A 22,319-nucleotide genomic window follows, 5' to 3' on the forward strand; every position below is an offset into this window, starting at 1 on the left:
CTTGACTATGGGTTTTTCGAAGCTCACGGCTAGTGGAGTTATAGCCACCCCCAAGGATGATGCAGTACACAAGAACATTTCAACATACTTATGTCCCCACTCAACAGTCGACAAATTGGGGGTAGAAAACATAATAAAAAAATATAGACTCATAATACAATAATACCTTAACCTAATCCTTACCCTAATTTTCCTACCTAACAACACCACGAAATCCACAAAATCCACCGCGAGTTTCAAACCCTGAGGAAAAGGAGCGTTACACCAGCCGCAGATGTTTTGTTTCCAAACAAGTGGAAATCAGCTTGTAACCAGTATTCGATATAGATCCTGCAGCAAGGAAAACTCTAGTAGACTGCCTTGTGGCTCTGGAGTTGCTGTAGTACGTGAAGTGGTTGCAGAAACTGAGGAAAAGGGAGTGGATACGCCATGGTGGTTTGTTTACATATGACCATGAGGAACCAAGGCAGACCACACTGATAGCCGTTTCAGCTCGCAAAAACATACACGAGACGGCAACTCGACTTTGCCAGCCGTTTCGCCTCATAAACACTGTTCACGTTATTGTATGTTTTGACCCAGTGTGATGCCGCCTATAGAGAGAACTTACATTTTCTTACACAATCATTCATATTCTACAGCCTAGGAGAGACCTCACAGTTTCCCATGCAATAATGGTACACAAGAACACTGACAGGAACTAATTCCAAAGAGAGAAGAAAACCTGACAGACATGCTGACATTTTTAGAATGTTCCTCATCTCAAAATATAAACCACTGACCCAATCCTTGGCAAACACTTAATTTCTACAATGTTCCTCACACCTCCAAAATAAAACCTAACCTACTCCCAACAGTGTAACAGTATTATACAATAATGAAAGATGGTCTCTCATAAAATTGGGAAATATTTAACGGAAGCCACAACCAGAATTAAAGTCATTTTGTGTGTTTCCTGTTTACATCTCACCATTTGCTGACACTTTTCTTCTGTTACACTTTCTCGCAGATCATCCTCTTCCCCCTTCCAAGGTCATTATTCCTCCTTGGGGGTTATTAATAACATCAGGGATCATTTGCAACAGATGTGTCATAAAGAGGTGTTAGCAAATGATGAGATAAAAGCAGAATACACTTCAAAATACTTGAATTCCACCTGTGGCTTTTGCTAAATATTGTCAATTAATTTTTCATCGGTATTAATAAGCTTTCAGACAACGCCTCAAATTTCTTTTTGGCAAATTTACCCATATTAATGTAAGAGTCCTTGGTTTGGTGGTATTATTTTACAAGCTGCCAATATGCGGTTCAGGGATATTACCACCATAAACGCAAAGTAGGATAAGGTAAACATTCCGCTGCAGCAGGTTAGGTTAGGTTAGGTTAGGTTAGGTCCAGAAAAATATACTGCACAACCTGGGGGGGGGGGGTGTTGGCAACTTGTAAAAATTTACTGGTTTGGTTAGGTTAGGTCAGTCAATTTCTGGTTTGGAAAAAATAGTCATCCAGAGGTGTTGTCAAAAACGGCAAATTTACCTTTTCATCCTTTGTTAATGTATGTCCTACAGTTTGTCCAAATTTAGTACGGTAAAACTTTATCAATACAATATAATTTAATCCTTGTCATGTGGCGCACTCCTACATCTGTCCTTTACAACAAAATAAGGGCTGCTATGGTAACTTCAATAAATGACTACAAATGTTAACGTGCCCCACACAGGAGGCCCATCACCTTTTAATGTTCTGGCTAACTCAGAACAACTGTATTCATCATTATCACTATCCCAATCTTTTCTCCAACTTACGTGAGGTGGCAGGGATCCAAAAGTAAAGTGCAAAGGTAGGACAGCCATCAACAATGCCCAGTGAAAACAAAAGCACACACTTACCTTACGAAATTTGGTAATTTTTTACAAGTGCACAGGGACGTCTTTTTTGGTGAAACCAAGGTATTTCTGATAGTTTTTGATGTGTTTTGAACGAATCTGACCTTCATTTCTGCCGCAAATCAGTATATTTCAAGATATCCCCCACCCCCCCTTCCCCCCACAAGAATGGGGGAGATGGGCGAACCCGGGGTTTTTGGGTGGGGGAAATCACATAATATATTGATCTGCGTTAGAAATGAAGGTCATAATAATTCACAGCACATCAAAAACCATCAGAAATACATTGGTTTCACCAGCCAGGCCGCTGCGCGCCGGGCCGTCTGGCCTACTCCTCACCGCCTTGCACCAACAATCGCCTGCCCGCTGTCACCAGCAAACCATTATCTCCTAAGCTAAACTAAGCTAAGCCATAAAATTCTATTTTTCCGTGCCAAGAACAATTGGGGACCTGTGGGAAAGCGGGGTTTTTGGTGGGGAAAACACGCAAAAATGACTTATTTCTGACTGAAACTGTTATTAAATTCAAACCGAAAACACTAAAATCCTTCGGAAAAATGGAATTTTAAGCTTCTTAGGGAGTCCGTGTTTGCTAACTGGGGGCTTCGCCCCCAGACCCCAGCCCTGGCCGTGCTTTCTAACTGGGGGCTTCGCCCCCAGACCCCCTGACATTAACCAAACCTCATCTAACCTAACCTAACCGGGTTTAAATACGAAATAATGCCTTACTCACCAGTTTACAGCTCCTGAAGTACTTACGGTAAGTTTGCAGGCTTCACAGGTCGTGGCTGGAGACGAACTGACTTTCAAATCCTGCGGGACCCTAGCGTATCTGAAATTCAAATTTGTGCGCCGGTTGTATCAGTTTGAACTTCACGCATGAGCAGATAGTGCGTGACGTAACAGTAGACACATGCTTTAGCCCCACCCATAAGTCACGTGAACCGTGACGTGATGGTAGACACCACAGTAGACACACGCGAGACAGGACCACAATGCATTAGGCACGAGCCGCGATGGGTCTCACGTATCGCCAGACTATGTAGAGAGTAATTTTTCGGAAAATTTTCAAAAATCTTTTTTCGCGTTAATATTCATTTGCGGAAGTTGTTTCTAGGGTTCAAAATGTTCGCAATGGTGAGATTTAGATATCTGTAAGAGTAAAATTGAGATTCCAAATCCCTGTGCACTTGTAAAATAATACCCGAAATTTTTTACTACCAAGGCGCTGAAACGACATCTCAAATTACTGAACCTCACCTATAATCATGCTGGCCTCCATGTGTCATAATCAAGGCATAATTACTTGCCCTATAACAAATCTATAAGCATAAAATAGGGAAGAATAAAGCAATCTCACCTGACTCCTTGCCTGCCTTTTGAGAGAGGATGCGTCACGGCCGAGAGTAAATCCTGGTTCCAAAACAGATGTGTAATTTCTTTTAAAAGCGTTATTAACCAAATAAATATCAATAAGAAATATACTTATAGAATTTTTCTGCAGATTTCTTATACAATAGCAAAAGAAAATTGCTAAGGAAATTGCTAATCCAAGGTAAAAACTTATATAAATAGGATATAAACCTATAAAACGTTTACTTTTTTCAAGAAACATAATATTGAGAATATACTAGTATTTACGTATGAAAAAGATGAAAATAAAAAATTCTGCACTATAAAAAAATACCTATGTGAAATACAGAGAACTTTAGAAAATGCGACAAAATATTGAGAAACACAAGAGGAAAAGAAAATGACGTCGAACAGCCCAGCGATGATTTAAAAGCAATACTGGGCAACTACCATCTGATCTGATTGATGAAACAAGTGTTTAGAATGAAATATATATATATATATATATATATATATATATATATATATATATATATATATATATATAATATTTATTTTAAACACGGCGATTGGAAATGCATTAGAAACTTGAGTTCTCACTTCTCAGGTTCAATTCCCCTTGCTCACTTAAAAGATGCGCCATCCATGGTACTCATAACCGTAAATCCGGCCTTTCAGTTTCTGGTGAGTTATTCACCAAATAATTTGGGATATCAGGCCACTGCATCATTAGCGGTATCACAGTTACCTCTTTTCGGTGTTACCCTAAGTACTCATTTTACATACCAACCCGTAAATGGTGGATGGACACGAGTCGAAATGCACCTGTTGCCCATAGCAGGATTCCAAATCCTAGCCCTTTGGGGCCGACAGCTTCGTAGCTAGCAATGCTAACCACTCGATCACTGGGACCAACAAAGATTCCTCGCCCTACCCATGTCCATTTCTCTCCCTTCTTTATACGTACACAGGTACACGCATACACGCACCCATTACTTACTTGCCCCTCTCCGTCTAGCTCACAGCAACAACCAAACATAAGTCTAGTCCACATTAGAAACCATAAGCCGTGTGATGATGCGGCATTAGCCAGCAGGTGGTCAAGCTTAGTTTGGGCCAATCAACATTACACTGGCCAGGTGTAGTCTGGAGGGTAAGGCGAGGATGGGAAGGGAGGGTAGGGAGGCAGGGTTTAGCTCGGTAGGTGAGCCGCGTGCCACTTCCTTCAGAAATACCCTTAACTCCCACTCTGCCCCTAAAAGAAAGATGGTGGACTCCTGCAGAAGGGCAGATCCAGCATGTAGTCCACCTACTTCAAGTTTCAGATTAACCTATCCTTGGGTACAACTACTACTCTAACTACTTTAGGCCTTGTATGTATCATAGATCAACGAGTTATTGTAAGTGACTTAAGAATTTCTGAACATCTTCCTCAGAGGTTTAATGTGGACATTCCACCTCAGTATTCTATTACATGGTACGAACACAAACTATGTGGATATCAGAATGATAATGTAACATTCTCGTACAAGAAGATGTCGAAGTGTAATATACAAAATATATAATCTAGGAAGAGGATACAATGTTGGCCATATCACTAAGTATATATGTTGTGGTGCCAGTTTATTCCGTAATATTGCCCTTATTCAGTCCAGTATTCTCCTTTCACGGGGAAATAAGTAACTGAACCCGTTCTAGAAGATAACCAGGCAGTGGAGCCACGCGGTTGTATCACTGCCACCAAATGAAGGTGTCCCTTCCATCACTGACTAATACCTACTCTGGTTATTATTATGTTCACATGTTTGATGCTTGAGTGTACCTTGGAGCGAGAGGGTACCTGTATTCTGTAATTTTAATCAGGTGTACTTGTCATCCCTCCATCTTGAAGGCATAGCTATAACAAGAGACTAACAACAGAATGTGGGGCGAGTCATGAAATATCAGGAAAATAAGGTAGAGCAGAAGTGTGGCAATCATAGGGGTGTTACTTTCTCGTCTCGGTGTAACAGGAAAAATATATGGTAGGATACTTATTGAGAGTTTGGGTAATATCCGAGGAATTAGTTGGAGAACAGAGAGTCTTTGGAAGGGAAGAGGCTGCGTAGATCAGATTTTCTTTCTAAGATATTTAGTGCAGAAGTAATCACAGAAGTTCCCGGGAAGAACTTGTATGCGGCTTTCATGGATCTGGAGAAAGCATATGACAGAAGGGATAAACAGGGAATGTGGAAGGTGCTGGACTATAAATACATGGAGATGGAAGTTGTTGAATGCTGTGAAGACTATGCATGAGAGCTCTAGGGCTGCAGCGCATGTGGACAGTGAATGAAGTGAGTTTTTTTTTTATCTGAGTATTGGTCTGATGCAGGAGTGTGTCATGTCTCCGTGGCTGTTTAGTCTGTATATGGATGGAGTTATACAAGAGTTACCAGGTTGGGCAGTGGATGATGGAGTGTTTCTAATAAGAGATGGTAGAGTGTGAAACCTTCCTCTACTGTTGTTCGCTGATGACATTCTACTGTTGTCTGAAGATGAATGTGAACTGCAATGCCTGGTGAATGAGTTTGAGAGTGTATGTAGGAAACGGAATCTAAAAGTGCATGAACGAGTAGGTAAGAGCTTATCTTCCCTGGGGTACACACATTCAAAGGAGTACGAAGGAAAACAAACAGCTACAAACCTAACAATCCTTTCGAGGTTGTTTGTTACAGAGACTATGATATCTAATTCTACAAGTTGAAGGTAAGGATAGTAAAGAAAGAATTAGGCTCTCCCCCACCCACCAAACTCTATCACCAACAAGCAAAAGTTTGATGATATTCCTCTGCTGACGTTGGTTATGGAAGGTGTGACATGGATTATTTTTATGTGACAGCTATATGAAACACAACAGGAGAGTGTGAGGAGGAGAGGTAATCACTGTCGCTGTGGTAATGAGAAATATAGAGGGGACACAATGCTGAGAGGGTAGAGTTGTCAGACTTTTACTCATGGCTGTACTTTTTTAAATTACAGTTCTTTTTATAACAAACTTCATTTTACTGAACACTGAGCCAATCAAGCATCTCCTCACATACCAAAAGAGGTTTGGTAAATAAGGCCGATGCATCTGACAGACCGGCCAACCATTATGATGCCTTGGTTGAGATGTACTGTACTGAGCCCATTGATGAGTGAAACAGGCCATGAAAACTCGGGGTCCATGACTTAGCTAACAGTCTAATGCATATTTATAATGAACCTGAGAGGCTACTGAAGACTGGAATTAATGATCTTTTAGCTTAATGTCCCACAGTTCCCACCAATCAGTTTGTACACAAGCCTGGCTAGTTTGTTTCATGTCTCCGTTCTGAGCAGATGAATTGTGTTGTAGGAAATAAAACCCATCTATTTTATGCAATATTTTTCATTAAGCTGTATGTTAACTTTATTTGCATATCCAAAATTTCCTGGTATGAAGGAATGCTGGAAAACTGTTGGCAGTGGGAGATTATAAACGTATAGAAACATTCAGTTATCTCTGCAACATTCATAGAAATGCCGTAAAACAATATGCAAGGACTTCACTACAACCTTAGCATCTTTTAAACTGATATGGTGTGTATAGACAGTGCCATCTAGTTCTCACTAAATAAGGGAAGCATTATTGAATCAGCCAACACAACTACACTGTACAGTTCCATTACAGTACTGTAATGACTTCAGAAAATTTTACACTACACAATACTTCATGGAATTACAATATAAAATGGAATGCCTTCTTTAATAAGTGACAACAGTGAGGGATTTGTTCTGTCATGCATTACAAAATTCATGACTATTTCCTTTTAAATTTGAACAATATTTCACAAAACCACACCCACGCAGTTACAAACACTGAAATCTGCGCATTTATTTTTCTTTTTGTTTAGCTATACATTCCCCAAACATTTAAGCAAAATTACAGCATATTAAGGAAGCTGTTTCATATATATATATATATATATATATATATATATATATATATATATATATATATATATATATATATATATATATAGTCAAAACCATTTTTACTCCATGAAGTGATGGTGAATTTCAGGTGGCACACACACGTCTGGCGGTACTGTGGGGATCATATGTACACAACCACCAGGAACTGTGAGGATCATATGAACACAACCACCAGGCTTAGGACAGAGGTGTTGTAACTTCGTTCTACCTGGTAAATCCTACAGAAGCTGACCTTCTTTAATGAAATGTAGACATGACTGCTGACTCAGGGAGATGCTGTGGCCAAGGTTAACTCCAGCCCGGCCACAACATGCTTCATGTATCCTACCGCAGAGCACCAAAAGGTAGTTTGGTGCACAAATGTACTCGGGCCTGGGAAGAGGGTGCTTAAGGCTGGATGAGGAAGTTGCACAACCCCTCAATTGGGAAAGGTGGTTACATGCCTTTTAACAATGGACAAGTGGATTTTAAAGGAAAAGCTCTAGATTATTTCAGGACCTACAGATCAGGCAGTGAGACAATGTAGGCTCTGGGTAAGGAGCATTGATACCTCCTAAAACAGATATGTAAATCCCTCCAGAGATGTGTTTGTGTGGTCCTGATGTTGGACATTTGACTCATCAGTGTGAACTTATCTACATACCGAACTTCTTTGTGTCATAGGAACTGCCTTTTCAGTTCAGCCGCTAGAATTACAAGATACCCTTGCTTTCCTGTTGTGGGGTTTAGGATGTATGCCTTGCAGGTTGCTCTGATTTTGGGGTCAAGTATGTGGGGTTGTAACTGGGTACATGACATTAGGCTCCCCCTCTGACACTGATGACAGTGACAGCATTATGTACGCTGCATACTCTGGGGTGAGGAATACTGAATTGTCACTGGGAAAGAATGACACGTGACGGAAAGGGTTTCAAATCTTGCCTATGGCAGAAGCCACGAGGAGGAGGGCCTCTCGGGGGAATGTTCTGATCCAGTAAGTGGGTTGACTTCAATGAGGTGTGCTGGAGACCGTCACACATTATATGGCCCACACTGGCTTGGATTTTGGCTGGGGTACGAGTTTTCAGGAATCTTGTTCAGAGATTTTGATGGGGTTGGATATACAGTATGCAGGTAACACACGTTGCTAGTGCCATCCATCCCACCAGATTTGTGAAGAATGCTAATACTATGAACTGGGTAGAAGAACTGCCTTAATACCTGCATTTTTTTTTTTTTTTTTTTTTTTTTTTACAGAGAGAGCTAAAGTTTAGGAAGTCTTAGGTAAATGGAAGTCTGATATGGTGGACATTTACAACATTGTGCTGCATACCACTCTCCTTCACGTCACCTATTTGTTACATGTGTGTGTGTGTGTGTGTGTGTGTGTGAGTACTTTTGTATATTACATCTGAAGATGTAATATACTAAAGTACTCACTGTCGCTCCTTTCATTTCTCCTGTGGTTAGTTTGCATACATATCTTCACGGTGAAGTGAAGTTTCTGCATTTATATGTATTTATATATATATATATATATATATATATATATATATATATATATATATAACCAATCAGCTACAGTAAATCCTCATTATAAGTCAGGCATGTGTTCCAGAATACAGTAACGTGACTTATCCCATACAGCTGCATGTTTAAAAATTTCCCAAACTGGCAGACCTGCAGTATAGGTAACAATGGAACTTACTTTAGTAGATAAATTTCTGTACTCTGCTGTGGAGTTACTGGTAGAAAATAAGTCATAAAAAAGTGCTACACGAGATGACACACAGTTACTATTCCCTAACATGTCTTTAAAAACAACTCTATTGTAACACATCCCATCACTTAGTTCTTTGGGTCTGGTACTCATGAATTCTACGATAACTGGATCTCTCCTTTGTTTCATTTTGGTAGGCCACAGTATTTATATGAAGACTTATGTACCGTAATATTAATTTTTAAGCACCCCAACACCTTAAGAAACATAAAACTAATGTCTGCCTATATCTGTAGCAAAGATAGGTAGACATTATAGATGTGCGTTAGTGAAATTAACACTATTCCGGGCCAATGACGCATCGACGCATCAGTTGTCGGCCAACCGGTTGCAGGCTGATGACGCACCGGTGCATCATTTGTTGGGGCAATTTTTCATGGCTCAAATACGTAGCACAACAATTTGGTGAACACAGGCAACACAGCTTCATTTCGCTGGAAACACCCCTGGCCCAGGAACCAGGCAGAAAAGTTACACAAGGCTGGCCTGGGAAAGTGTTAACTTATAAAAGAATCAACAACTGTCAACGACTAATAGATTTAACAGGCTTAGCAACAACTGTAACAAGTTTTTTTTGACTAGTCATACTCTTAACCTATGTCGAAGAACTCCCCACTAGAGTTATTGGTCTTCTTCTGATCGTTCTCACCATCACCACCATCAGTGTTTCTAGAGCCTCCCTCCTCCCCATTCACTTTACTGTGTTCACCCTTGTTTTGTTTCTTTGCTTTCAGCCAGCTCTCCCGCTTGTCTGTGTGAGTCTTTGTGTTCATCCCTTCTTTAATTTCGTCCACCTGTGAGCTGTCAAATAGTTCAGAGTCCTCACTAGTTGTTTCTCGAGTCTTCATGGCTTCACCTGATCCCTCACTCTCCTTTTTGGGGGGATCAAGTCTGGTGGAATCCAGTTGCCTGAGGCGCCTGAGGTAAGATGTGGTGCTGGGGTATCGTCGGGGTGGCAGGAGGGAGGGTGAGAGGTACGGGTAACGCAATGGCCGGTACCTGGTGAGGGAGCAGTAGCGGCTGCAGCAAAGGGAACACCAGTAGTCACACCCACAGCTGCTGTATCTGAGGGCAGGCACAACCTCACTTAGAGCAAGTCAAGTATTTTTATTGTTGTTGCCTAACCCCAACCTGTCCAGCCAAGCAGACTTGTTGACCACAGGTATACAACTGTTTTTGTGGAGCCGTTCCACAGACACAATAATGTACCATACATAAACCATGCAGGTTCTTGTGTCCCATGGGGTAGACAACACCTCACCTGGGTTGGATCAGGGTCCTTCCCACAGCGAGATACAGGGAAACATATGAAGGGGTTTGGTTCTTGGATGGACATTGTGGCAGCTACACCCAGGGTACACAGTGCCACCACAAGTTGGCTCCTCGACAACGCCAAGTTTTAGAAGTATATCGGCAACATGTACAGTTGCGGACATAAATACTGATCCACTCCATAACAATGAGTTGCCAGACAGTGAGGAGGAACTTTTGAACCTCACTGATGTGACCTTTTGAACCAAACAAATTTTCCAAAATATCGTTCAGGGATTTCATAACTGTTTGGATAAAATGTGTAACAACATCACAGTCCCCAACTGTACACAGGCTTACAGTCTTATCATCCACTGTAATGACTGATTATTATATTATCAGAGGGTTTACAATGCATTTAGTGTCTAATGTTAACACATGAAATATTATTTAAACAATGTGATGGAACGTATTAAGCATTTTGTAAATATCAGTAAAAAATCTGATTATTAATTTATTAGTTTATATACCGCACTTACAACAAGAGTAACATAATCACCACAGGAACAGTACCAGCTACCCCAGTTTTTTCAGGGGCTTTGGAGAAAAGAAAGCATGATCAGCAATTCTGCACACAGTAGGGCAATGAAATAACTAATGAATTACTGAGAGGCCAAAAACATATTTTTCATATGTAATGAGTCAATGTGGAGGCACAATGGAGAAAGAAACTTCAAGCTGCTTTTGATGGCACTCAGGCATTAAAAATGATGATGGCTCATGCCTCATGAAGCATTATGACCTTCCAAAGTCTTATGTTTCCTGTCTAAAGAGTGAGCGTTTGGCAACTTGACTCACGTGTAACTGCACCTGCACTACACTCATTTGTGGCTGTCGTTCAGTAGTCACGAATTTTGCTAATTTCAGTTTGATGCTCTGCTCCATTGTCAGGTGTCCAAGCTATTGTGTAAGTATCATTTTTTTATACCTGCCTGGCTCTTGTTTTGTTCTTTTGTTTAGTGTTCAGACCTACCATAAACTCACTATACTGGGCCTAAATGCTAGTCTTTCATCGGCCCATTGCTGCCGCCACTGAAGGCTATTAGCTCCTCCACAGTCATCAACAGGAGTAGCGTACCGTAGGTGACGTCTTGGCACAGGTGTAGACAAGCTCCACCCTCGCAGTCAATGTTGGGCCGGCCCTGTGTTGTCTTGCCCCGGTTATACGATGGATGTCCCACCCTAGTGTCCGTGTCCCAAAGCTCCGAAATGTGCAGACTGATCTACAGCATCTTTCCACAAGTAATGAATGGGTCTGCCCTGCTTCTGGCACAACATGGACCACCATATTATGCCTGCCGCTTCCGGGTGAATCCATGCTAGATCACAAAGCTGCACAGAGCAGTAACAGAAGACACTGCTGAATTATTTTCCTGTAACACAGTCAAATGAAATAAGCACTAATTTGTGGGTCAGCTTTGGCTGTGGTTGTCATTCGACCCGCTTGACCATGTCAGAGAAAATGATGCTCTGGGGAAACTGAGAACTTCATGGTGGCCGTGACATGTCACTGTCGGGCAGTTTAGGACATCCTGAAAGCTGAACTGACAATGGCATCAGACGGCCATCAGTTTGACTTGGTACAGGACTGCACAACTAGCATGTCTTCCACACATAAGATTTGTCCTTGGTACCACTTTTTTCATCCGAACATTGGAATTCCTTGCACGAGGAGCCTAGGCATACAGAGGGTCCACTGGACAGTACATGGCCTCATATGTGCAAATGGAGTTGGAATTATATCCTTTCTTTGGTTCCATTTTTCCCTCTGAATGAGGTGGTGCTTTATGCGCACACACTTCTCCTTGCGCTTAATATTTCTCCACTCTTCCATCTGCACCACAGACAGAGGTGTTAGGCAAAGGCTGGCCACACACAGACTTGGACGGGATAGGTACCCCCCATACCCCAGGCTTACCACTACAGACAATACTCAGGGCAGACTCACTGGTGATCGCAGCATTCAGACTCAGTGTTTGCCTCACAGAATTGCTGTTCAGCTGAGTTGAGCCCCATCAGGGCCATCCTGAAGTGATCAGCTCACTAATCACTAAACGACCCGTCTCTGTCCAGGTGCATAACTTATGGGGCCTCCTCCTGCTTCCACTATTTTTTTGTCTGTCTTGGGGACGCATCCTGAAGGTTACTCCAAATGACAAAGCACAGAGAAAAATAAAGTTCGTTCAAGGCCAAATTTTCATTCATAGGGAGTGAAATTGGAAGCACCTGATTTATTTGACACTGTCCCTGAGAATTCTGTCCCTCGTCCTCCCCTTGTAGCACTGTGTGGGGCTAAGCACACAAGATGTGATGACATGACCAACATTCGTTCTTTGTCTTTCAGATCAGCAGATCCCTTGCACAAGGAAGGGTTTACATTGTCTTGTGTTTGTTTAATAGTGTGGATAAGACATCAGTGATATTGTCACCATACCTATTGAGGCACTTTAACAGGATAAAAGAGGCAGATGAATCTTTTCTCGGCCCTGTGTTTGGGATGTTTCTTCCAGTCACTATTTCTAATGTCTATGTGGTGTTGAAAATGGTCTGCATCCTCTTCCTGTATGGTAGTGCCTTCAAATTCACTTGCTACATGTGACAAATAGGTTTTTGGCCTTGCAGAAGCCTAGTATTGTGGCTCATCAGAATTCAGATGATCCCTTTACTGAACTACAATCTAGAGTGGGGAGTCATTTGTAGTAAAGTATCTCAGGTACTGTATCAACACCAAGGTGAAAAAATCAACTAATGCTGCAGTGTGAAAATGGCTCTAGATGTGTGTGGTCGGCATGTGCTGCAGTCATACCGTATTGTGTGTAATAAAAACTCCTGTGGCTATTCCATTACTAAACCAGGGACGAAATGAAATGGATTATATACTGTACTTGCTTTTGGAAAACTAGATCTTACTGTTGAGAGCGTTTAGTCTACCTTTCACTAAAAAAGCAAAGTGATTATAATTTAAAACTGACAGAGATGGCCTGACAAGCATTATGAAGCAGGGCAAGATAAGCTCATGACTGTATATTTACAGTACAATACCAGTTCAGTACTGTAAAACTGATCTCTGCAACTTGGTACTTGGGATGCAGATTTATGTGAACTCCATCATGCATTTATGTAAAGCCAGTGTTCATGCTAAGCAGTTATAAAAATCTTATAGAAAATGTAAATATGTAATAAATCATGCCTGTATGTGTGTAACTGAGTGCTGTCACACATATGTGCAGGGGTGCTACTGACTGTGGGGCATCATTGACCCAGATCCCCCAACACTGAAGTCTGGTCACACCAAACCATGCAGCCAATTAGGAATGCTTGCCTGAACCAGGAGGATCACAGTGAAGGGTGTAGGGGGGCAGGGGCGCTGGGTCTACCCTCCGAGTCAGCTCACACTGGCCTTAGCATTATGTCACAGAATTTGGTACAAGTGAGACGAATTGAGGACCTGGGCCAACCTGCATATCCCAGACACACCACACTGCCTCACCATCACCACCAGCCCCACAATGCACCATACTGTCACTGTCTCCATGAGACTCCTTACAGCAACACATCACACTGAACCACTGCTGCATTTGTACAACATGAGCTGTGCCAACACCATCACACCGCGTCTTCATCACAATTTTAAAAATCTCCAAATATTCCTTATAACATCAGATCACACATAAATGCCAATGTCTGCTGCTACAACATGAGGAAGTATTCAAACAGTTTGCAGTCTAGTCATATACCAAGTAGGAGGACTATGGATCTTCTAAGAGCATAAGAATACCTTCCCAGTGAAGGTATCACTGTCACTGCCCCTGCTTGTCCATAGCTGACATAGTATTCTTGAAAGTATTAGTCTGACTTTTCCTTCACGTGCACAACAGCGAAAGATCGTGAGTTACACAACATATCGTTGTAACGTTTGTTGTTCTGGTGGTGTCTGATCTCTTCTAAACCTACAACAGACAAGGGGTTATCACCAAACCCTGAGGAGGAGTAGCCCATCCTCCTCCTTTGGCAGGTTTCTAAGGTTTACTAACAATCAACTAATTGGGTGGGGAAAAAACTCTGCCTGGGCAAAAAACCAATTACCCTCTGTCTGGAGGTTATGAAGTCATGGAGTCGTGTGAGGCAGGCAAGAGCCTTGGCCAGTTCAAAGATGGTCTTGGCTCTGGCTTCGCCTGCTTGGTGCAGCTTCCTCAGACTTGACACTTTAGGAGCAATTTATTGCAGTACTTTTCATGCACAATGAAGGTGCTACAGCTGTTCTTAACAGCGGCTGTGTCAATGTGCTCCCCTCACAGATCACTGTGCATGGTGTGGAGGCTAGTGGCAGCTGTGCCACACTTCCTTAGCCGTATCCATAACGGATTGATGGGCACATTTTTTTTTTTCCAACCTTGGACTGATTTTCATTTTGTACTTTAGAAGTGTACCCTCAAAACAATAATAACAAGACTAAAGTCACCAGTATTAACAAAACCAAAACTGTTTTGTCATCCCCAATATTGTCCATCACCCCAGCAATGCCGTCACTGCCTCATGGTACTTGTAGGCTTCACTATCTTAACAGTTATGTCTGTCTGTCATGCCTTCAGTTTCATTAACCTATAACTGTCATATCTACAATACTACCAGAAAAAAAGTTATTAAGAACTATCGTGTATTATTATGACAGTATCTGTACCCACTGTACTTTGCTGTATTTCCCAAAAATCAATTTATCATGAAAACGGTTGCAAAAGTGAATTAGATGATAGCAACCATGGAGAACAATGAACTATATTAAAAACAAACGGATACATGAAAGAGGCTTAGCAGATTTACTGTAGTATGGGTATTCTTGATGCTCAGGCCGTCAATGTGATATAAAGTGAAGGAAGGACGAAGTTACCAACAAAAACATACTTTCATTATTCCTTACTTGGTCTTCTCCACAAATGCAATCAGCTGAATGTACGAATATGTAAACAATACCATTATTATGAACTGGCAGCATGTTGGACACGAGTCAACAGTAAACAGCAACAAACAAGAAGCCACAGACACACAGCAACAAACAACTGTACATAACAAACATAACTGGCACAACATTCCCACAGCACAAGACCGCTTGCACATTCCTGCAGCCAGACAAGGCAGCTGTGGTGATGGGAGTGGCCAAGGTAGCGCTGGGCGAGGTGGTGGCAGGCTAGGTGGTGTGGGCGGGCTGGTGGTGGCAGGGTGCGCAGGGTGAGGCTAGCGGTGGCTGTGGTGGCGGAGATGGGAGGGGTACCGGGACAGGCGGGGGTAGCGATGCAGGTAGGGGTAGTCTGGGTAGCATAGGGGACAGTCCTCCCAGGGATGGTAGTGGTGGTGGTAGTAGTAGTACCTGCACAACAACGGCATAATCATCAGCAAAGTACATTTTCTATCATCATCATCATTTTACAACCCTCCTATCATCAAAATCATCATTTTACAACCCTCCTATCATCATCATTTTACAACCCTCCTATCATCATCATCATCATTTTACAACCCTATCCCAACTCTCACATACATAGCACGGCAGTGTAACCTCTTTCAAAACACTGATCATAAAAACCAATTCCTGCACTGTATAAGTTATAAAGCTCCTTGTACTGGTGGGGAGTAGTGCTGCCTGAACTTTCTGTCCATATTTCCATTTCTCTGTACCATTAGCTTTACACTGCCTCTTACACCACACATAACCCTTGAAATAGAGAGTTAACATGCTTTCCCTTCTACCACCACATCCTCAGGAACAATTCAGGGATAAAAGGTAGCTAGGGAATCAGCTTGGATTCATGTCTGTACTGGGATAACTTCACATATCCCTTCAGTGGAGATCAGCCTAAATTTTCGACATGTAAACTCTAAATACCGCCTAGAAACTGACTGCCAGTGGATCAGAATTAACGGCTCAGACGTACAGAAATGACAATGATTAGGTGGATGTGCAGTGCGTCCCTGCGTCCAAGGCCTGGAGGGGATGGGTTTAAAATGGAAGAGTTGAGAGGTAGGATGGGACTGGAGTGTATTGGTGTTGTGATGAGGAGAGGTAGATTGAGGTGGTTTGGACATGTGGAGAGGATGGGGGATGATAATTGGGTGAGGAAGGTGAGAAGTGTTAATATTGGGGGTGGGGTTATGAGGGGTAGACCGAGAAAGACATGGGACGAGGTCATTAAGTGTGACCTTAGGGTTAGGGGACTGAACAGGGAGGCTGCAATGGATCGTGCAGCGTGGAGAGCCGCCATTAGGTGACCAAGGCCGACACATGCAAGCATGTTGGAGCCTTTAAAAACGAAAACGATGTGGATGTAATAGGAAGCGTTAGGAGAATCACACTGAGGTGGTTTGGCCATGTGGAGAGGATGGAGTGCGAAAGACTGACGAGAAGAGTGTATGTGAGTGAGGTGGAGGTGGGCAGAGGGAGGGGGAGGCCAAGGATGAGATGGAAGGATGGAGTGGAGAGGTATATGAGAGAGGGGGGTGTGAGCTGGGAGCAGGGCAATGAAATGGCGGGGGACAGGGTGACATGGAGGCAATTTGTTTGTGGCCACCCCTTACGGGATTAAGGCGTCTGGCGATAGATATATAGAATTAGAGTAACTTGCCACTACTAACCTTCTGGGTATGTACAGGTCGTCCAGGGAGTCGTCATCAGAGTCGTAGAAGCGACGGGTGGTGGGCGTCAGGGGTCGTCTTGGGGGAGGGGAGGGTCGTACTATTTATATCAGTAATTTATTGTCATTTTCCTATTATTATTTATATCTGTAACTATAGCTCTGATAAACCTAACTGTAGCTCTAATAAACCTAACTATGGCTGATAAACTAACTATGGCTGATTAACTACAGCTCTGATAAACCTAACTATAGCTGATAAACCTAACATACTATAGCTCTAATAACCTTAACTATAGCTGATAAACCTAACTATAGCTGATAAACCTAACTATAGCTCTGGTAAACCTAACTATAGCTCTGATAAACCTAACTATAGCTCCAATAAACCTAACTATAGCTCCAATAAACCTAACTATAGCTCCAATAAACCTAACTATAGCTCTGATAAACCTAACTATAGCTCTGGTAAACCTAACTATAGCTCTGATAAACCTAACTATAGCTCCAATAAACCTAACTATAGCTCTGATAAACCTAACTATAGCTCTAATAATCCTAACTATAGCTCCAATAAACCTAACTATAGCTCTGATAAACCTAACTATAGCTCTAATAATCCTAACTATAGCTCTAGTAAACCTAACTATAGCTCTAGTAAACCTAACTATAGCTGATAAACCTACTGGATTATAAAAGGGCTTCCCTAAGTTTAAAAAAAAATAATAAAAACACTTAGGTAGTGACAAGGGAAACTATGAAGGATATCACTACAGAACAGCCTACGTCCTACCTGGCAGACCTAGGGCGTGGTCTGGTCATGGCGGGAGGGGCCGAGGCGTGGCTGGGGGGTGGCGATGGGGACCGTGAGAGGGACCTGGAGGGGGATTTCGGCTCGTCCTCGTCCCCTGACTCCTCGTCCTCGTGATGCAGCTTCCTGGCGGGGCGGGAGGTGGGGGGGTCGAGCCTGTCGGGCGGGGCGGAGGTGGGCCGGCGCTGTGGGGAGAGTGACCGTGCACGCCGGGAGCTGTGGTGACCCCCCTCGTCTGAAATATAAACGCCAGGTCACAAACTACACGAAGAGGGAATGGTTAAGGGTCAGGCAAAAATGTAGTAATTCGATTTCGAGAGCAAGTGGCTGAGGTTCAAGACCAAAGGGTAAACTAAGCGAAGAATTAAACCAGCTACTGCATGAAATAATACACATACTTTTCAACATGGTACTTTCTCTCACGGCACCTGTTATATCTTTCTCATGATACGTCCTTCACTATAAAATACCATCATCCTTCCCGCTCCCATCATCTAAGGCGAACAGAAACCACTGAATGTAACAGAAAACCAGAAAATGTAATAGAAAACCAGAAAATGTAATAGAAAACCAGAAAATGTAATAGAAAACCAGAAAATGTAATAGAAAACCAGGAAAAGTAATAGAAAACCAGAGAATAGAAAACCAGAAAATATAATAGAAAATCAGAAAACATAATAGAAAACCAGATGTAACAGAAAACCAAAAAATGTAACAGAAAACGAGAAAATGTAATAGAAAACCAGAGAATGTAACAAAAAAACAGGAAATGTAACAGAAAACCAAGAAAAGTAATAGAAAACCAGAAAATGTAATAGAAAATGAGAAAATGTAACAGAAAACCAGAAAATGTAATAGAAAACCAGAGAATGTAATAGAAAACCAGAGAATGTAATAGAAAACCAAAAATGTAATAAAAAAACAAAAAATGTAATAGAAAACCAAAAAATGTAATAGAAAACCAAAAAATGTAACAGAAAACGAGAAAATGTAATAGAAAACCAGGAAATATAATAGAAAACCAGGAAATATAATAGAAAACCGGGAAAAGTAATAGAAAATCAGGAAAAGTAATAGAAAACCAGAGAATGTAACAGAAAACCAGAAAATGTAACAGAAAACCAGAGAATATAATAGAAAACCAGAGAATATAATAGAAAACGAAAGAATATGGCATACTTAGCAGCGCACCAGGTATAACTAATTTATTTCACCAACTCACAGGATACACTGAAAAAGTTGCTTCCTATATACAGTGTTGTTCCATCTATGAACTGGTTGCAAAGGGGATGCTGCAACCCTCATCATGTATACCTATCCTTCCAAACATCAACACCTCGCTCGCAAGTGTGTGTGTGTGTGTGTGTGTGTGTGTGTGTGTGTGTGTGTGAATTTTAGCCAGCAGAGGAAAGGCACATGTAAAAAATTAGGTGAAATATAAGGCGTATTTTGCCCCTACTGTAACTGTGGACCAACTGACCATGGTGTATCTTTCTCAGGGTAATAAGAGATGCAATACAAAGGGTGTACTTCCTCATTCACCAGTTCCGCGCCTAGTTACATTTCGGTGGTTACTGTTTTTTTTCCTTTGGGTACTGTGTTTACTGCTACATGCACTTTTTTTTACACACATACACACACACACACAGAAAGAGAGAGAGAGAGAGAGAGAGAGAGAGAGAGAGAATAATACTACCACAAATCTAACAACCATTCGCAGCTTTCTCTTTTCACGTGGTATCTGGATTAAAATTTCTCGCTAAAAATCTACAGTCTATCTATCTATCTATTGCCAGGCACCTTAATCCCGTAAGGGGTGGCCACAAACAAATCACCTCCATGTCGCCCTGTCCCCCGCCATTTCCCTGCCCTAAAGTCAACACATAAAGGGACTCAGTACTTCATCTCGCTAGTTTCTACCCAATTTATTTCCGTGGGCAAAATTAAACTTCGTATCTTTTCAAAATCGCCACCGAAGATGCCGTTACTATCCAAAACTGTATAAAATTAACAGCAGATTTTGCCAAGTTTTTTTTTTTTTATGCAAGGAAGAAGGAACCAAAGGCCAGGAGCCCACAAACCGTTCCCTCCAAGAAAAAACGAACAATGACAATACAAAATTCATGATGCCGCCCCCGTACCGTGCAAATCACTGTCGATCTCTGCCAGGTAGCGTTTGCGTGGACGAAGCTTCCTGTGGGCGGGCTGGCGGAGGACTTTGAGGGCGGCGTGGGGATTGTTGACGTGGTAGGCATGGGCGTGGGCGTGCGGCTGGGGCGAGAGCGGGCGGGGGAAGTATCGGTGGTAGGTGCGGCATGTGGTGCACGACTCTGCCCCGTGCTCCCCGTCACAGTGTGGGCACCGCTCTATAACACCACCAATTCAACAGCGTCATGTCATCGTTAATTTGGGAATTTTGTGGACATGGTACGAGCCTAGTGCCACCTCATTTTTTGAAGAACTATTACTTGAGAAAATATTTTATGCTTACATTGCAAAATATGTATGCATATAGCATCCGAGGGCTCGTTGAGAATTCTTGCTTATGGAGTGCCATTCTGGGATGGGTGACTGATCACTCGCCCTCAATATCTGGAGAAGGTAGCTATGCCCCGAGCACCTACGTTCGTGATGGGGCAATGACAGACTGGATGATGGCTAGTTGAGGCATTTTCCTTCAGTTTTACTTCTCTCTCCTCTCTGTTTGGACCCGTGAGTCATAGTTTTATCACCACAATGGGCAAACATACTGACTGCAATCCACAGTGTTTTATGTTAGCTCTATTAAATGGTTTTTGTAAGCAACTACAAACACTTTTTAACTGAAACTACACACAGTCCACATCTGGAGGTCAATGGAGTTGTATTTTGAATATTTGAATTGAATTCAGGTGGCGCTAGGTTCGCATCCTCGGTCTTAGGAACTAAAATTTTATTATTGATTTTGTTGACACTGATAAAACTAGTAATACTATTAATATTGATTTTGTAATTTATTTACTCTTAAATTTTACTGGCTATTTTAGTTATTTTCTCTTTCACCTGAATAAACTAATTGGTAATTTTGTGTTGGTTAAAGATTATTATTATTATTATTATTATTATTATAATTTGCATCCCCTTCCCGCTCTGTAACCCCTGAGCCTCGGTTGGCCAGGATTTGAAGCCCGTGTTTCCCGCCAAAAATATATACAGTAGGCTCGCACAGTGCGCGAGAGACTGGGCGGTCCACGACCTCGTGCACTGGGAATTCGCGTACTAGGAATACATAATCTTATGGGAATAATTACATATGGGTGGTACCCCCTCATACCTGGACATTTGTTGGCCCTTAGAGACATAATAAAGGTCATATTTTTCAGATACTGTACTACAGATATAGCTACAATAACAAAAATATGGGTAGTCACCTTAACAACAGTAGACAACAGGCCTGATGGACTTAAACAACAGGGGTTCTGAGGCGCGGCAATGCACTTACAGTGCCCCCGCCACCACCCTGGCCGCACCATGCTTGTTTAACGGTTGCCAATGTTGTATTATTCCAGGCTTTGACGAAGAAATTTACGGCCTGTTGAATGATACATTTCCTCCAGAATGCAGCAACAGTCATTATGGTGGGGGTTGCAGGTATGTCAGGTGAAGCAGGTGAGTCAGGTGGGGCTGTGGAGGTGGAGAGGGAGGCGGCTGGTGAGTCTGGTGGGGCAGTGGAGGACGGCGGTGGGCGAGTCAGGGGAGGTGGTGAGGGGAGGATCCTCCCTCTCCTCCTCGCTACTGCTCACATTTTCGGCAATTTCCTTCATCTCTTCTTGCTTGTTTGTTTCATTCCTCATCTTGTTATGGTCATATTGGCAGTATAACAACTTGGTATTCATGAAATAAACATCATTATTATAGAAACTGGGTATCTATTCTAACTTACTGTTATTGCCGAAAACGTTATTATTGAAGCTCTTATTGGCGATATCTTATTGTAGACTCCTCTTGAGCACCTTCCCCATGAGCCTCTAGGTCACTATTGGCGCATTGTGTGTGTGGGGGGGGTCGCGTACTGATGGAAAATGGCGTTTTTAAGCCACTTCTTGCCTCTACCTCGTGTTTTGTGGGGTAAACTCGCGCATTCAAGGTTTTTCGTTATGATTTTTGGTCACTCGCGCACAATGCGATTCGCGCACTGTGATGTCGCGCATTGTGCGAGCCTACTGTACTCAGTTTAACGTTTTTGTTTTTTTTTCAATACAATCTGCGCTAAATGGAATACATTTATACATTCGATTGGAATGAACTAAATATACTGTGGAGTCATATTCAATTTTCCATTTCAAATTACTGATGGATGAAAAACGTAGACAACATGGAGCATCCATATACCTTGCGTCTCGGCGAATCTGTTTATAGCCAGACGCCTTAATCTGAAAACTGCCTTCTTGTCGGCCTGTCCTGTCATCAGGCATCCCTCCCTCCATCCCACACCTCACACATAAACCTCTTCACTTCGTCTCTCCACCTCATCCTCGGTCTACTCCTCCCTCTCCACCTCATCCTCGGTCTCCCCCTCTCCCTCCACCTCATCCTCG

General features: G+C 42.3%; 1 protein-coding gene across 1 annotated transcript in view; it reads right to left on the bottom strand.

The window, feature by feature from the left end:
• Positions 1–9,584: 9,584 nt before the first annotated feature.
• The window catches only part of LOC145406029 (uncharacterized), a 32,467-nt gene continuing 19,732 nt past the window's right edge, over positions 9,585–22,319 (bottom strand). Inside the window, exons 9-13 of the mRNA XM_080277216.1 lie at positions 19,884–20,108; positions 17,725–17,977; positions 16,933–17,010; positions 15,539–15,670; positions 9,585–10,050 (exon numbers count right to left, since the gene is read on the bottom strand). Of these exons, the coding sequence (XP_080133342.1) occupies positions 9,585–10,050; positions 15,539–15,670; positions 16,933–17,010; positions 17,725–17,977; positions 19,884–20,108 (1,154 nt within the window). The remainder of the gene's footprint in view (positions 10,051–15,538; positions 15,671–16,932; positions 17,011–17,724; positions 17,978–19,883; positions 20,109–22,319) is intronic.

This window comes from Coenobita brevimanus, chromosome 69, assembly GCF_032717465.1.
Source record: "Coenobita brevimanus isolate Jiangsu-jjx chromosome 69, ASM3271746v2, whole genome shotgun sequence".
Taxonomy (NCBI): Eukaryota; Metazoa; Arthropoda; class Malacostraca; order Decapoda; family Coenobitidae; genus Coenobita; species Coenobita brevimanus.